General features: G+C 38.3%; 1 protein-coding gene across 1 annotated transcript in view; it reads right to left on the bottom strand.

Moving 5' to 3' along the window:
- The window catches only part of LOC135207939 (uncharacterized), a 370,968-nt gene that overhangs the window by 353,157 nt on the left and 143 nt on the right, over positions 1-17,668 (bottom strand). Inside the window, 1 exon segment of the mRNA XM_064239912.1 lies at positions 12,490-13,610. Within this exon segment, the coding sequence (XP_064095982.1) occupies positions 12,490-13,099 (610 nt within the window). The 5' untranslated portion in view covers positions 13,100-13,610.

The raw sequence follows: 17,668 nt of genomic DNA, 5'->3' as shown, positions 1-17,668 counted from the left end.
TTACAGCACGTCAACTATACAACATATTAGTCGTTTGAGAGAAGCATCATATTAGAACTGGAATATAAAATTCAGGCCACTGGCCAAGCGCTTGGGCCTATGAGGTTATTCAGCACTGAAAAGAATGTTGAAACAATTGTCAGGAGAGTGTGGAAAGCAAGACGGAAGAAACAGAATATGAACGGAGGTAGAGTAAAAGGAATGAAAGGGGTTGCAGCTAGGGGCCGAAGGGGCGCTGCATAGAACCTACCTTAAGTACGTGAAATGCCTACAGTGCATCGCATGAGGTTCACTGGCAGCACTGTCCCCCTTATGAGGAGAGACGCGTTATAGTACGTCCATTTAAAAATGATGCGAAAAAAATGTTGTGAATTGAGAATCATAAAAATGTATCTCCGTCAGAAGAAAAAAAATTGACAGAAAAAATATAAAGAAAGCTACACATTAGAGTTAAATGGCCCTCTCTCATCTTAACGACGACAAATCGGCTCCTTAAAACTGCGACAGATTCAATCACCGTCGTTAACAACTCCAATGTCAAGATGACAAACCGCGGTAAATTTTCTCTCCCCACATAACGAGGGACACTTAATTTCAGGATCGTGCAACTTACTACAACCCCAATGACAAAAAATAAGTGGCTGCTTCACGAGCAATTTCAAAGCAACTCTCTCTCTCTCTCTCTCTCTCTCTCTCTCTCTCTCTCTCTCTCTCTCTCTCTCTCTCTCTTTAAGGTAACTTCGGTGGGACTCTTGCAGTCCAAGTGCATGCAATATGCAAATTTTAATAACCTTTTTATGACGTCTATTGAATAAATGAGGGACAAGGAGGCGAGACCTTAGGCAAATTCAAGGGAAACTGGAAGATGGACTCATCTTCCTAAATCTAATTAATGGAAAGTAAAATGCAAGCTGGCACCAGCTCGTTAAATTTAATTACTCCGAACGAAATCACAGGTAACAAATTTGAAAGTCTCTCAATTCCTTGTATATTATTCGCAAGATTCATGTTTTAAGCACCGTATACTGTTATATAAATGTCATGTTTCTGAAGATGACCTCCCCACCTCTCTCTCTCTCTCTCTCTCTCTCTCTCTCTCTCTCTCTCTCTCTCTCTCTCTCTCTCTCTCTCTCAGGTTTAAAGAGGAATGATATGACTCACATTAGGTTTAAAATTGTGGAATATGTATTTAAAAGTGGCGGTATATTTTTAGTGCTTCTCTCTCTCTCTCTCTCTCTCTCTCTCTCTCTCTCTCTCTCTCTCTCTCTCTCTCTCTCTTTCATTGCAAATCTAGTGTTTCAAAAATATAGAATCTTAATGAATCACATCATGATAAGTATAATGGAAATAACACAATGACTGAGAAATAAATAGGAAACAATGAATATTCAACACAAGTTCCCAACATTTCAAAACATTATAAAAAATAAAACCTATTAAAACCAAAAAACGCGAAAACGAAAAACCAACTAAAAGACCGAGCGAGCGAGTGATACGTAATAATAAACATCGAGAAAATCTATTAAAGGATGATTGATTGAGTGAATTACCTCTTGTGGCGTCGCGACCCATTTTTGGATGTCGTGGCGATTGAATCCCGACCCACACAAGAGGGGCTTTTATCAGACGGTTCATAAATTATTCAGGGCCGAAAGACTGATGATTCTAATTGCAGAGGAAGACGTGGGAACAGGAGAGAAGGGATTCATGCTAATATATATACGTATACATGTATACATACATATATATACAGTCTATTATATATATATATATATATATATACACCATATATACTATATATATAAATGTATGTACATACACACATACATGTGTGTGTGCTTAAGCATGTATTTATGTACGTATGTATGTATGTATTTGCTATTATCTATGTATGTAAGTACGTATGTATATATGTATGTATTTGCTATTATCAATACATAAACCTTACTAAATATGGCCATACCAAAACTAACACCACACACACAAACAAATATATATATATATATATATATAAATATATATATATATATATATATATATAAGCATGTATTTACCATTACCAATGCATAAATAAAACTAAATCTATTCCAGTTGTCGAATCCTTTCCACCACACCCATACCAGAACTAACAACAACAACAACAACAACAAAAAACAGTTTCCTGGGTCTTATCACTACCTACTTCCTGGCACTCCTCCATTTTTAAAAAAAAAAAAAGAACTACTAAAAATTTCCTGCTGCTAAGGATCGTGACCCATAGCGCCGCCGCCACGACATCTCTCCTCCCGCAGTAGTCGTCATAATAACTGGAGAGTTGCTCCATGAGTCGTCGCTTCTTCTGGGGGTCATTGACAGAGGGCGCCTGACTACTGCCGCTGCTGCTGACTGTGTGTGTGTGTGTGTGTGTGTGTGTGTGTGTGTGTGTGTGTATAGTTCAGACTGTCTCTGGCCTGTTAGGAGCCAGATGGGAATTAAGACAGGCTGTCTCTTACTCCTCATATTGACAAGCATTGTATAAACAAGCTTATTACATATACAAAAAGATAAACACAAAACACACTACGATATATATATATAGCAAAGTTAAACACTGCATCCGTGTTCTAAAATAAAAACTTTGAATTTTTTCCAAATTTTAGTGGGCTTCCTACAATAATTATATATATATATATATATATATATATATATATATATATATATATATTTATATATATAATACATATATGTACATATATGTTTATATACACATACATTTTATAAATCTTTTAAGAAATATTTCGTTCTCTGGATGAACGAAGGGCCTAGCGTTCAGAATATTTGAAATATCCTCGTTTCAAATATTCACCCAACCCTCGGGAGTCAACGACTTTCTCATAGAGAGAGAGAGAGAGAGAGAGAGAGAGAGAGAGAGTATATAAATAAAAAATAACCATTCCTTCAATCGCAGCTTGAGAGCTAATCACCACTTCCTTGAATCACTGCTATACATGCCAGAGAGAGAGAGAGAGAGAGAGAGCACCACCACCAGATTCCATCATCATCGCCACCACCACCATCTTCAACCATCGGCCACTTCCCAGCAACTTGTCTCCAGGGACCCCTTCTTCTATGTAATTAGGAAGATCCCCAGACACAAGTTCTGATTCACCATCGCCCTCCGGCCACGTAGGAGACGATGATGATGTTGATTCGTGTCTCTCTTAGCCGAAGCCCTAACGGTTTCGCATCGTCATCCAAATGCCACGTAGAAACACACACAAACACACGTACATATGAGGCAATTAACGTGATTAGCTTGTAAGTGTATATTAATGTATAAAGATGTATAATGTTTCAGACTCCATTATAATGCCACATGCAAACACACGCAACCAATTAATGTCATAAGCATGTAAGTTTATATATAACACCCACAAACTCATATATAGACATACTTAAATAAGCACAGTAGATGCACGTGACTTCATTAAATAAGCGAATATATAAACATGCAGACAGTTAATGACAAATGCATACAAATGTATGATTAAGTGTATGGTGAAACGCTTCTGACCCATCACGCCAAGAACTTGGGAAGAGAGAGAGAGAGAGAGAGAGAGAGAGAGAGAGAGAGAGAGAGAGAGAGAGTATAAGATAAGGGCGCAAGCCTAATACAGCTGAATGAAGTTACAATAAAAGATAGTAAAGAAAGAAGCTCCTTCCCCTTGAATAATAGACATCAAGGAATTGTGGACGTTCATGAAATTCACCCAAAAATCCAGTGACGTCAATTCTATCTGGGGAAAGAGCTGATCTACATATAAAAGAAAATGCCGATAAGCAAATAACATTCATTTGAAAGTTAATGGAAATATATAGCTGAAACACCTCCAGCAAAAATCTGTTTTAAGCAATTGCCAACAACGCATGAGGGAGAGAAACGAAGAAATACCTTACAGAATTGAATGAATAATTTGAGACTTCTGTGACATTAGAAATAAAATGTCACATCCAGCTGCAACGTATCAACATGAAGTAAGAGAATTACACATACAAAAGTGACGCTAAGAAACGTAATGAAAAAACTGCGCTTAAAAAGAATATATTGCGGATTAACGCGGAGAGTAATTTGGTGTTCTGGTCCCACGGCTGAAGAATTCGCTGGAGACAGACGCTTGTCTCAGAAAGGGGCTGTTGTGTCGGTGTATACAGAGGAGTTACAAGGATTAGGATATCTCAGAGACTTGTCAGTCCATCCTAAGAGGAGACATCGTGTGCTCACTTATCTGTAGGAGCAGGTTTCACAGTGCATTCACAGTGTCCTAATGATTTTGTCTAGCTTTCTTTTAAACTCTTCCACACTGTTGCTGTTTACAACTTCTGGTGGCATTTTATTCCACGTCTCACATATCTTGTATGTGAAGAAGTTCCCACAATGGAATGTGTTGTTGAAAGGGAGGGAGAGGCGTGTCTGGGAGCTCGACTTGTACGCATACCATGAGTAGTAATGCTCGATGATGCCACAGTAGTAGGAGATATAGTTGTATAGTAGTAGTGATAGTACTCATTAACAATGATAGTGATACGAGTAGCCGAATATTCGTTTAGTAAGCGAAAATTTATGAAGTACAGGTATCATAATTTGCCAGCACACGAATTTCCTATCAGGAGAATTATAAAGGACACGAAACCTAACTTTACACTACCTTTAATCATCACAATTATGACGAAATGAACTTAAACATAATGAATTATCTTGAGAAATAATGTTTGTAAATTGAATTTCTTCGACGAAATGTAACCAGTATGTAAAAAAAAGAAAAAAAAATGAACCAACGAGCTAGTTGTAGCACATACCAAATAAATATATAACTATCAATCAACGCAAAACACAGAAAAATAACTAATTTTCCAAAATACACTTGCACGTGTACACGCATGCGCGCTCTCTCATGTACGTATGTTAGTGCGTGAACACCAAGCGTTCTCTCTCTCCACATGTTTCGTGGTAGTGAAGTTATGATCGCCGGCTGTGCGGTTTCCACAAAGGTGACCTTGAATTGTCGAGGCTCGAATACGTCGAAAACGTACGATACGGACGCATGCGCACTCACACACTCACAGTACAGTATTATTATATACATAAACATTCAGACATACAGACTACAGTATTATTGAATACATAAACATTCAAACAGACAATATTATTGAATACATAAGTACTCAAACACACAGACAGTATTATTGAATACATAAACATTCAAACACACAGATAATATTATTGAATATATTGACATTCAAACACAAAGACAATATTATTGAATACATAAACATTCCAACACACAGACAGTAGTATTGAATACATAAACATTTAAACACAGACTACAGTATTAATAAATACATGAACATTCAAACACACAGACTACAGTATTATTAAAAAGGTAGACATTCGAACTAACAAACTACAGCAATTTGGGAGGTAAATTAATAAAAACATGTGATATGGGTACAAAAATATGCTCAGGAAGTTCTTGAAATAAAAAAATAAAATAAAAGTTCCTATAATCTGTACATACATACAGATCTATACACACGTATTACGCAAACATACTCCAATATTCTGTATAAAACATATCACACAACACAAACATAACATTCTACCCTTATACGACTTTGAGTATATGAAGAATACCTCAGTACTAAAAGTCACGCATTCTTTAAGAATAAAGGAGAGCTTTTAGAAAAATGATCGTGCATTCTTTAAGAATAAAGGAACACATTCAGAAAAATTAATAATTGATTTAATTTGCCAACTAAATAAAAGGCTCAACCGAGCAGTACTGCTCATGATGTGAGCGTAATTAAGAAAGATTGCATGGCTCGCATTATAAAAAAAAAAAATGACCATCATAGAGGCCGTTGGCGGTGAAGCTTGGGAAATATCTATGGAGAAGTGCACTCAGTGCAACATATGTTGGACTCAACGAGGCCGGTATCATGAAATTTACCAAAGACCAATATCATCAGGTGTGCGGAGAGGCTTGCTATACGGCAGGGGTTGCACGCACACCATGAACTGCAATATTCGACGGAGCCATAATAGTAATAGTAATAATACGTTAGGAATATCTGAATGAAGTCTTTTACTTCATTTCTAAATGACGGCTTCATGTCGATCTTTCCTGGCTATACAAAGACGCCCAAATAGGTAGCGAATAAAAGAAATGACGCTTTTAGGGAATCCATAACAGCATCCACAACCACCAATGAACCGCACAATCGCCACAATCCTCAACAAGGAACAGTAATAACATGGGAAATAACAATAACACCAGAATACAATTAAAGAGACTTCCCCACAAAATCTGAGAGAGGTGGAAATTGGGGGGAAATCTGGCAGTGAAAAAATAAAGAAAAAAAAAGCCTTATACCCAATACCGGGGATTTTTCCGATATTTGGGGAGCCCGCCCCACGGTCAATATGGGCCGTGGAAGGACCCTTTGAGACGAGAAGGCAATGAAGGAAGGAAGGACGGTGAGAGAGAGAGAGAGAGAGAGAGAGAGAGAGAGAGAGAGAGGGGGGGGGGGGGGATGATCCTTAAAACCTTAAAAAGATGTTTAGAAGAACAATGGAAATTAAGAGAAATATATATAAGAATTACACAGAAAAGATGAAAAGTGGTATTATAATATTAACAAAATTCAAGATGAATTCTTCTATAAAGCATATGAAAGTGCAATTATAATTGTACGTGACATAAAAACACAATAACAGTATTCTATAGAAATACAAGAATTACTATATAAAGAAATAAGCGAATGAGGAATTCAAAATAATCGTCAATGGTGAACGAAGGTTGTATGTATGTCAAGATTAACATCATATACTTATACAACTTCTATAAGAAAAAAATAATAAGGTACTCTCATAAAATGTAGCGAGAATGCATAAAACCAAGTCCAAAATGCAGTGACGCACACCTAATTATTTTCCTTATCTAGTTAATTAATAATCTGGCCAAGTAAGGCTGTAGGTTGTGCTGGGCGACCTGGAGTTAAATAATACTTAAGGTAAACTATGTCTGTTCTGAATCAGAAACTTCGAAGTATGGGAATTCATACACAATAACAACAGACAGCAAATCTTCATGACAATACAAGAATTATGAACAATATTGAACAACGGTGTTAGAACAGATGCAGCATGCACCTGGAAGACAGAACACAGGAAGAGAGAGAGAGAGAGAGAGAGAGGAGAGAGAGAGAGAGAGAGAGAGAGAGCAGAATTATATACAATATATTTAACAACATTGTCAGAACGGAAGCAACATGCACCTGGAAGACAAGACACAGGAAGAGAGAGAGAGAGAGAGAGAGAGAGAGAGAGAGAGAGAGAGAGAGAGAGAGAGAGAGAGACCGGACGCACGAAAGAGGTGAGTGATGCATTGGGGTGGAAACACCAAGGAACAGCAGCAGCAACAGCAGCTGTTCCCTCGACACAACTTCCGTTACCGGTGGCGGCGTTGTTCCTTCTTACAACCTGAACCGGACTTCTTAAGTGTAGTACACATACCATCTATCTCCCCTGTATATAGTGTATGCGTGGTATATATATATATATATTATATATATAATATATATATATATATATATATATATATATATATATATATAAATATATATATATATATATATATATATATATATATATATTATATATAGTATATATCTATATATATATATATATATATATATAAATCCTCTTAGGCTTCACTAAGACGGGATTGATTAGATTCCAAATTCTTTAATTTACATTTATCAAATTCCAAATTCTTTAAATTACATTGATTAGATTCCAAATTCTTTAAATTACATTGATTAGATTCCAATTTTTTTAAATTACATTGATTAGATTCCAAATTCTTTAATTTACATTGATTAGATTCCAAATTCTTTAATTTACAATGTACAAATTGTTGAGTAATGGTGGTTTGACAGCTGGGATAACACTAAAGAAAGCTCGATATAGAATCAGAAGGTAAAGTAAACCCTTTCCAAGTGTCCAAGTGAAGTCCCGTATATATATTTACTAATACAATCATTCAACATTTAACAATGTCCAATCATATCTAAGGTACTAATGAGCGGTAAATTTTGAAGGTCAGCTCCGATAAAACTTCATGAATTTGAGTTTCCTTTTCACCAATACCAACGCTTTCACGTCAGATTTACTCTACGGGACGTGAGATGGCTCCAGGAAACTGAAGGTAAGATCTAACTCCCTGAACCTAAGCCCTAAACATCGAAACAAACGCAAACCACAGGACACAACAGAAAGAGAAACCACCTCATTCCATCATCTAAACTCTCTCTCGTTTCTGTGCCTCCGTAAATATTTCATCTCTCTCTCTCTCTCTCTCTCTCTCTCTCTCTCTCTGTAAATAACCAAAGTCTTAGCCTTTCAAAAACACACGAGAGCTCCACCGTAATGATGCCGGCCGGGAAATGGACGTAAATCACTTTTAATGTTGGACCCTTTGTGATTTGGGAAGCCATAATGACGTACTCCCGGAAAACCGCTGCAGAACGTCAACTCAACGAAATGCCTCCTCCTTCTCCTCTTGGAAGGGAGGAGGAGAAGGAGGAGAAGGAGGAGGAGGAAATCGCATGGCAAGCTGAGTAAGGAAACACGAGCTCTTCGTTAGGAGAGAGAGAATGTCTCCTCCTCCCTCCTCTTGGAAGGAAGGAAGGAAGGAGGAGGAGGAGGAGGAGGGGAGAGGAAATCGTCCCTCCTTCTTTGGAAGGAAGGACCCGGAAGGAAGGAAGGAGGAGGAGGAGGAGGAGGAGGAAATCGCATGGTAAACTGAGGAAACACGACTTCTTCATTGAGAGAGAGAGAGAGAGAGAGAGAGAGAGAGAGAGAGAGAGAGAGAGCCAAGAACAGCATAGAAAATTGCTTTCATTGCAAGAGGAAGGAAAAGAATGTGTTTCCGGACTCAACAATAACATAACAACCATTACAATGCGCTGAATAGAGTGGTTAACATAACCTGCAATAGGTGGCTGACTGTGGGAAAATACACATAAATCTATTAGTCATTCACTATTATTCCCGATCAAATCTTGTCATGTTTAACTTGAATCTCAAAGACTAAAATGAAATATATAAAGTACAGTGGCATCACGCATTTCTCTCTCTCTCTCTCTCTCTCTCTCTCTCTCTCTCTCTCTCTCTCGAAGCAACACCTTCCACTAAAGCTACCGACCCCCGGCCTTCTCTTTATCTAAATGACCAAGCATCAATTTAGAATGCAGCAACAAACACACAAATATTCAAAGGTGTTTGCCAGCTATGCAAGTCTCCTCAAGACCAACCAACACAGATTCACAAAGAAAATAAATAAATAAATAAATAAAATAAATAAATAAAATTACGAAAACTTCCAATCCCACTCACACGAGTCTATGAACGGCTCCACCGAGCACCTCTGGTCATGGTGAGAACAATAACCGATCGTTCCAACTGGATCGAATGGTTTTCACTGTCGCTTTTCCAAACCAGTGCCCATCCCACTGAATGACAGTTTCGGTGCACTCAGTTGTTGCTACGGCACAGCCAATCTCCCTTTAAGATTAAAAAACAGGAGTACAATCCCTAGATACATAACCTTTCAATCGGATGCTCTGATTCTGAAATTTTGCCCTTTTTCTTTTGATTTACTTCCAATTCCTAGCTGTCAATCCCCTACATCAGTCCATTTCTGGCACGGCTTGATTCATCTTCGCCTTCGGCATTTGACATATTTCATATTTTCCTGAATCAATTACCTTCCATTCCTTCTCTAATCAATCTCTATATTTTTTTTTTTCCATCGCTTCTTTTCCAAGACTTTCAATCAGGATTAGAGTTTCCATTCCGTCTCTTCTCTGGCGTTTTTCCTTTGCCCAATTTAAAAAAATATTTTTATAAAGATTATGTCCTGCAAACATGGAATGGGATTAAGTGTGAGGCCGAGTTATCCAAACACCTTCGGAAACTGTTGAGTAGAGTTTGTTGTCATATCATCGTTTACATGAATTTCATATTAGCAGGGTTTAAATTTAGCTTTACTTATTAGAAACCGTTAGGTATCATAATACTGCGCTTATAAGACTGAATGACAGGTAAAGGAAGTCTCATAATAAATGCTATATCTGGCATCTCTAATAAATAAAGATAAATGCAATCGCTTTCCCCATTTTACTAAGATAATATTTAGAAAAGCAAAATGGCAACATAAAACGTTACGTTTATACCAGCAGAATTTCCACAGAACTCAGCGAATACTGGCAAGTATTGAATAATTTGCATTCTGCACCCAAACATTCTACTTTCTTATAAAACGGTGAGGTATTCCCAAACAACATACTGTGATTGCTTTGCAACTGTCTTATAACAACATTATTTGCTGGCATATAAAAGCGTTAGGCTTCCTTCGCATACACTAGCGTTATTTTCGCTGCAATTCTACTAATAAAAAAATGTCTTGAGTATGTTAGAAAAAAAGCTTATGTGTTATTTTGGTGATTACCAACGATAAACTTGCGTCAGTATTTCTAAATCCCGTTTTGCACTGGCGATGGCTCATAAAAATGAGAAAAATAGATTTATGAAGATCTTAACTACGAAAATACTCTTTCTAGGTTCAGCTGAATCTACTCAACTAATAATAAAAAATTGATAAAAGTGACACATACGAATAATAGTATAGAGATATGATCATGGTTTCCAATGTACTCAGTAATCCAGCACGATGCATTTGAACGGTACATTAGGTCTTATACTGAATATTGCGGTTGAACCTACATCAAACCATACAACCTACGTTCTTGTTTGAGAGAGAGAGAGAGAGAGAGAAGAGAGATGAGAGAGAGGACCGAGACAAGAGAGAGAGAGAGAGAGAGAGAGAGAGAGAGAGAGAGAGAGAGAGAGACTCTCAAGATTGAAATGTACGGTTCCGGTCGATTTCTCCAGAAAATATATATAAAAAAAGTGCTTCTTTACAGTTACCAGGCCACATACATGACGACTCAAAATGGACACACTATGACTTTCAAAATCCATGCAGACGGCAGGCAGCCTTCGTATAACCCACGATGAAAGTCATGTTTCATATCACTAGATACTTACTGCCTGACAATACGCGTTGGCGAACATTTTAAAATAAGCTGCGGCGATGTTCTAACTGAAATAAACTCGGCGTCTTCCTGATTTTCAAGTAAAATCTGGTTCTACGTAAGACCTAATTCCTACTGTACGTCAGCATAATGGCCATGATTCTTATGCAATCCTTCTTTAGTGGCTTGAAATTTCATCTCATTCCTTGCTCAGATTTAAAGATAATCTCAGCTTGCATAATGATGAAACCTCCCAAATTTTATCAGGAGAGAAAAAGGAACCAGACGGTCCACCTTTCTCTCTTTTTGATTTGTTTGTATGGTGTTTTTACGTTGCATGGAACCAGTGGTTATTCAGCAACGGGACCAACGGCTTGACGTGGCTTCTGAACCACGTCGAGAGTGAACTTCTATCAACCAGAAACACACATCTCTCACACCTCAATGGAATGTCCGAGAATCGACCTCGCGGCCACCGAGGTGGCCGGCCAAGACCATACCGATCACGCCACAGAGGCGCTTATCTTTTTTATTTGACGTCGATCGACGCTCCTAAAACCAGAAAACCAGCCGTCCGTTGATTTTGCATATCACCGTCGACGGAACAGTGCTGGGTTCTGGAAGAACTCAAAACTACCTCACGAGAACAGCCGTTCGTGATTGCAGTCTTCGCACAGAGCAACTACTCTACTTGACGTATTGTTAAGTAGCCGTCCACGGCCACGTCTAGAATTGGAAGCTTCGTTCCTTCCCTTTGGTTGTGACGTGATGACAAAACTATTGTACGAAAACTCGAGGGCAAATCTTCAGTTCCTGTTATTATTATATGCAATTTTACGTTGAATACGACAAAGCGAACAACTCTTGAGAATGTTTAGAGTCTTGACTACACATTTCTTTTACTACGTATTATATATTTCTTATAAGAGCCGAATTCAAGGAGTTGAAAATAATTTTAATTTTTTATCAATGTATACCAAAAAATAAATAAAGTACAATATATTAAATGCTTTATGATTGAGTTCTTAAATTTATATGTATTAAGGGTAATAATGTCAAACCCAAAATGAGCATTCTGCTTTCCAAAATAATAATAATAATTAATAAATGCTCATTGGAGCATGAGTCCTGAATTGGAAACTGTTTGATTCCCGATTTTAACAGATTCCCTGAAGCTCTCAGTAGCGATTTATTTTTAGATAAACAGTGTATACCCATACACAACTGTGGGTTTGTATATCCGGTAAAATAATAATAATAATAATAATAATAATAGCAGCGGCAGGATAAGCACCATCACCCATCATACCCTTCACCATAAACGATTTTGTCGTCCCACTCTCGGCACGTTACCTTTGGTGAGGATGAAGTCCGCAGCCTTGCTCCGCCAGTTCCTCGGAAGGGTGTAGAATTTCCTCTTGCCAGACCGCTTCTTCTTCTCGTCCTCCTTCTCCTCGTACTTCCCGACGGAGGCGCCGAGGGTGGAAGTCTTGTCCACGGCCACGCGGGCGGGCTTTTCGACGGCAGCGGCCTCGAGTGTCTCCACGGAGATCTCCTCGGCGATTTCGTTTCCAGGAGGAGGAAGAGGAGGAGAGGACGGTTCGGGACGGAGGGGCGGCGATGGGGAGCCGGAGAAGGACGAGGACGTCGAGGGGGAGACAGAAGGGGTGATGTAGGCGCTACCCTTGTTCCTCTCGATGATGTCCGACACCTGCTTGAGGGTGACCACGTGTTTCTCGGAGATGATGCCCATGCTCAGATCTTCCACCCTGATGGTGGGCACCGGGGACGCCGGCGAAGTGGTCGAAGGCGACGGCAGCTGCTGTCCCTTCAGGTTCTCGGGCGTGCGGTTGAGGGCGTTCTTGTTCCCCGCCTTCAGGTGCTCCGGCACCACCTCGGCGGCGCCGTCAGTGGGCTGAGGCTCGAGGCGCTCCCCTTCGTGTTGCGTCCACAGCAGAACCATGGTGACGATATGGGAGTTGCAACGGCACTGAACTTTTTTTTTTTCGAGATAAAACGATCAAAACCACTTGATTAAGCCACGTTCCAGACTTACTGGAAAGCTGGAAAGACACTCGAGGAGAGAGTTTCCACTTCTCTTCGACTCTCCAAGAAACGCACGTCAGTAAGTTTAATCTTTTATCACAATTTCGGTCCAAATACTTATTATTTTTTTATGTTTTATTCTTTTATTTCACTCACACACACAACGAGGTTAACAGGCAAACTTAATTCCTTCTTCTTTTTTTTTTTTAACGGGACGTCCACTTACTGCGCCCCGCTTAGCAAAAGGGGGCACTGCTACCCCTCTTGCTTCTCCTGCCACAAGAGACTGTGGCACGGCGACGGGGGCACGTTGTGGAGCGATGCTGATATGCCCTCCAAGTTGCTCTTAGGCTCTCTCTAAGGGCGCAGGAGGTCAATCACTCATTTGGAATTACCATTCACACGTTTGAGGCCAAAAGGCTGCTCATCTGAAAAATACGAGTGATGGGCCATGTCTGGGTGAGACAGTCAAGTAACAAATAAAACAACTAGACATTTAAGTAACAAATAAAACAACTAGACACTCAGGTAACAAATAAAACAACTAGACAGTCAAGTAACAATTAAAACAACTAAACAATCAAGTAACAAATAAAACAACTTAACAGTCAAGTAATAATTAAAAGAACTAGACAGTCAAGTAACATATGAGACAACTAGACAGTCAAGTAACAAACAAAACAACTAAACAGTCAAGTAACAAATAAAACAACTAAACAGTTAAGTAACAAATTAAAGCAACTAAATAATTAAGTAACAAATAAAACATAAGACATAAAATTTGGATAAAAGCTAAAAACAAGAGAAACTTACCAGTCCGAATATACGCTCACATGGGATCTCTCAACATCAATTTAAGGGGGGTATACTTTCGTACCAACTAATGCACACAAGAAACGCGCCCAGTCACACCTGCATTTATAAACACGTTTTTTTTTTTTTACTACAGCTGCGCTTTAGGTATACAGTGCCATGTTAAATATTAAGGATTAATACAAAAATATGTTCTAAAAACTGGGCTTTATTCAAATTCCCGATGCGTCTTGGTATTTCTTATTCAGAATGAAAAGAGAGTGGCTTCATTCAGTAACTGAGTAATTCACCAATGGATTATGAATTCTGCAGTTGGAAAAAAAAACTCATTCAAATAAATGTCAAATATGCTTATGAAATGGTCTTCAAAAATGGCTGTCTCAGCTCTGCAGAATCTACAGCTTCCTTAAGGCACTGAACAAATAAATGCCAATGACATAAACTAATAATTACACAAATCTTTTAAAAAAAAAAAAAGACCTTAGAGCTATGATTCACAGAAACGTGACGGAAATATCGTGAAATCACTATAAAAAAAAGGGAAAAGGCCGAGTGGTAAGCGATCATTCTGTTACTTCCTGTCTACGAATATGTATGCTTCAATTTCTTAATTTCTTTATAAATACTTCATAACAAAGCTTCTAAATGATATTTCTTTACAAGGGCATTGAAAATGAACGGGATGATATCCACCGGCTATTCGCGAATATAATTTCCGCCAAACCTTAATACAGAAACATTTCGATGTTATGTAAACCTTCACAGAACAGTTTCAGTGATACATAAAATTGTTGCCCAAGCGCCCTTGAACTTTGCGGTTACTTAATTTCGTGGAAAGAAAATAAAAAAGATGAAAAATCATTAAGAAGGCCTAAACTGCCCATGGCAAGGATACATAACCAGCAACGCGAACCTCACTAACACAGCCAAGCTGTTATTATGTCCTAATAGACACGACATTAGCTTAAAAATAAATGGTGATGGGGGTGCCAAAATAAAGTAAAAGGAATGACAGGCATTTAATGATAACAAAATAAATATAACGTGATATGTAAAGGAAAGGAAAGTGAAGCTTTTAATGAACATGTAGGAATACGGAAACGCAAACGTCAACCATGGAACTGCAACGCCAGACGCACTAGTTCTTTCAATCATTCCATCCTCGAAGCATACTCAGTGCCAACTCCAGTAAGGGAATTGCAGTGCCAGAGTGATGTCAACCCGTTAATCTGTCAATTGGGTCGTTTGTGTAAAAACTGGCAGAAATAACTGTGCCGTACTGATTGATATGAAAAAAAAAATCGTTCAAATGAAAATGCTTCCGCTTGCGCAAAAACCGAAGGCCAAAATTTATATTTTTATTTGTATACAATAGTTCGTAAAACCACAGGTATCGGACGCCATGGCAGCGGCAAATGACTAGCTGCTAGCTAACCTTGAAAGCTGACGCAGAAACGAAAAAAATACGCATCAATAACAACTAAAAAAAATACGCATCAATAACAACTAAAAAAAACCAAAGTAATAATTAACAACTATTTCTATATGCTATTGTTTATATATAGGCAAAGTTCTTTATTTAGACAAACAGATTCCTTTTAAACTATTCTTATGTAGCTATAGCAACAAAACTGTAGTGTTTTGCAAATAATAATATGCAAATTATGCTTCATTAATGCCAAGATAGAAGAAAATGTCTTAGTAATCCTGACAATGGCTTCCAAACCTCAAATCTTTTAGGTTTTTCTCCATGCTTCTGTTTTCCCTTACTTATAAATCTCCCACGCTGTCAAAGGTACGTAAGGGTTAACGCCCACTTTTCTTCATCATTCCTAGCCTAGTATGGACATAATGATAACCGCCTCACCAACACTTAGATGAAATAGCAAAGCAACATGACCAAAAATACTCTTTTATGAGAGCGAACTTCCAAAATACCAAACCAGCTTTCCAAAGATGGAATGCAGAGAGTACGCAAGCCAGGGCCATCACCCTTCCTATCATGCTTATAAAAGAGATAAAGCCGGTAAGATCGCCACTCTATTATATAATAAGCACCCATTACGGCCGTCACTCTGATACCATAAGAAGCCGGTAGCATTGCCGACGCGCGCCTATTATGCTATAAAAAGAGGAGAATGAGATGTGCCGTGTTCCTGGTGAACTATTTGTCGGCTTTTCTGGTTGCAGTGCTTGTTTGTACCCAGCCAGGTTTTAAGGACGCAACTTAGTCACCAAATTGTCCGGAGAGAGAGAAGAGAGAGAGAGAGAGAGAGAGAGAGAGAGAGAGAGAGAGAGAGAGAGAGAAGTAATGAATCTGATTTATTTGTGCTTACACAAAATCAGGGAGATATTTCATATGAAGATGCACACACACACACACGCACACACACACACACACACACACACACACATATATATATATATATATATATATATATATATATATATATATATATATATATATGACACATACATTACATACATACATACATAGAAGAGAGAAGATGAGAGAGAGAAGAGAGAGATGAGAGAGACCAAGAGAGAGAGAGAGAGAGAGAGAGAACCATACTGATGACAGCCGACAGAAACTCACCAAGGATCTTACGGAAGCATAACACAATGTCAAATGTAGTAAGTTATGTTACGTTTCTGTCATTAATCTCCACGCTCGTGGCCACGGACTAGATATTCTTTTATTCCCAGAAAGGGGCTCCATGTTTTACCTCAAATAACAAAACAAACGTCACTAAAATGAACGTCAAACAATTTCTAGGAAAACCGGCAATGCTGTACACAATTTAGTCAATTAATTAAATTAAGTAGTTTGTTACCAACGTAATGAAAGCTTGATGCAAGTGAGACTTCTTAATCTCGTTATAATGATAATACTAATGATTATGATCACTATCATCACATTTTTTACCATTGTCAATTTAGGAGCGGGCGGAAGTCGTTCTGAAACATGGCGTGAAACTCCCTTAGAATTATACGGTTCATTGGAATCAAAACTTGCATCAAGGAATTTTTTAATCTGTCCGAGTCGAAACTGCAACTCCTAAGTATTTTAACAAAGCACTGAAGAAATAATATGCAGGCCATAAAACCGTGTACGGGGATGAATATTCAGAAATCTAAATATACTTCTTCAAAGAGAATTCTGACGTATTAAAGCATAAAGATTAATACAATAATTGCAGATCTTTAGGGCTAAACCACCATTATCATAAACACTTAAACATGGATGGATGGCAGAAATATATTCATATCAGTTATGAAAATTACACACACACACACAAATGCGTCGAAGTCTCCGATCACACAATCAGACGGGCACATGGACGACATATAGAAAACACGCCCGAAAAAGCACATACCACTGTCAAAACTCATTTTCACGCCCGTAAATCGGGTTGGGGGGTTGGGGGGTCTGACTGGTAACACAAAGGAACGACGGGCACAGTTGTGAGAAAACCAATTCACGGGATATACAGTCAATAATGATTAGTCAGATATACAACTTTCTCAATTGAAGAGAACAGTCTCTGTTGACAGTTTATAGCCACAATACATAAATTTAAATGGACATAGACACAACACTTAAAAATCCTCCAATCAGACATCAAACTCTGGAGGATATGAGAACCGAGTAACAAAAAAAGCAGACATAAAC

This window comes from Macrobrachium nipponense, chromosome 34, assembly GCF_015104395.2.
Source record: "Macrobrachium nipponense isolate FS-2020 chromosome 34, ASM1510439v2, whole genome shotgun sequence".
In the NCBI taxonomy this organism is placed as follows: Eukaryota; Metazoa; Arthropoda; class Malacostraca; order Decapoda; family Palaemonidae; genus Macrobrachium; species Macrobrachium nipponense.
The sequence above is the reverse complement of the archived record's forward strand: the minus strand, read 5'-3'. Positions and strand labels throughout refer to the sequence as shown.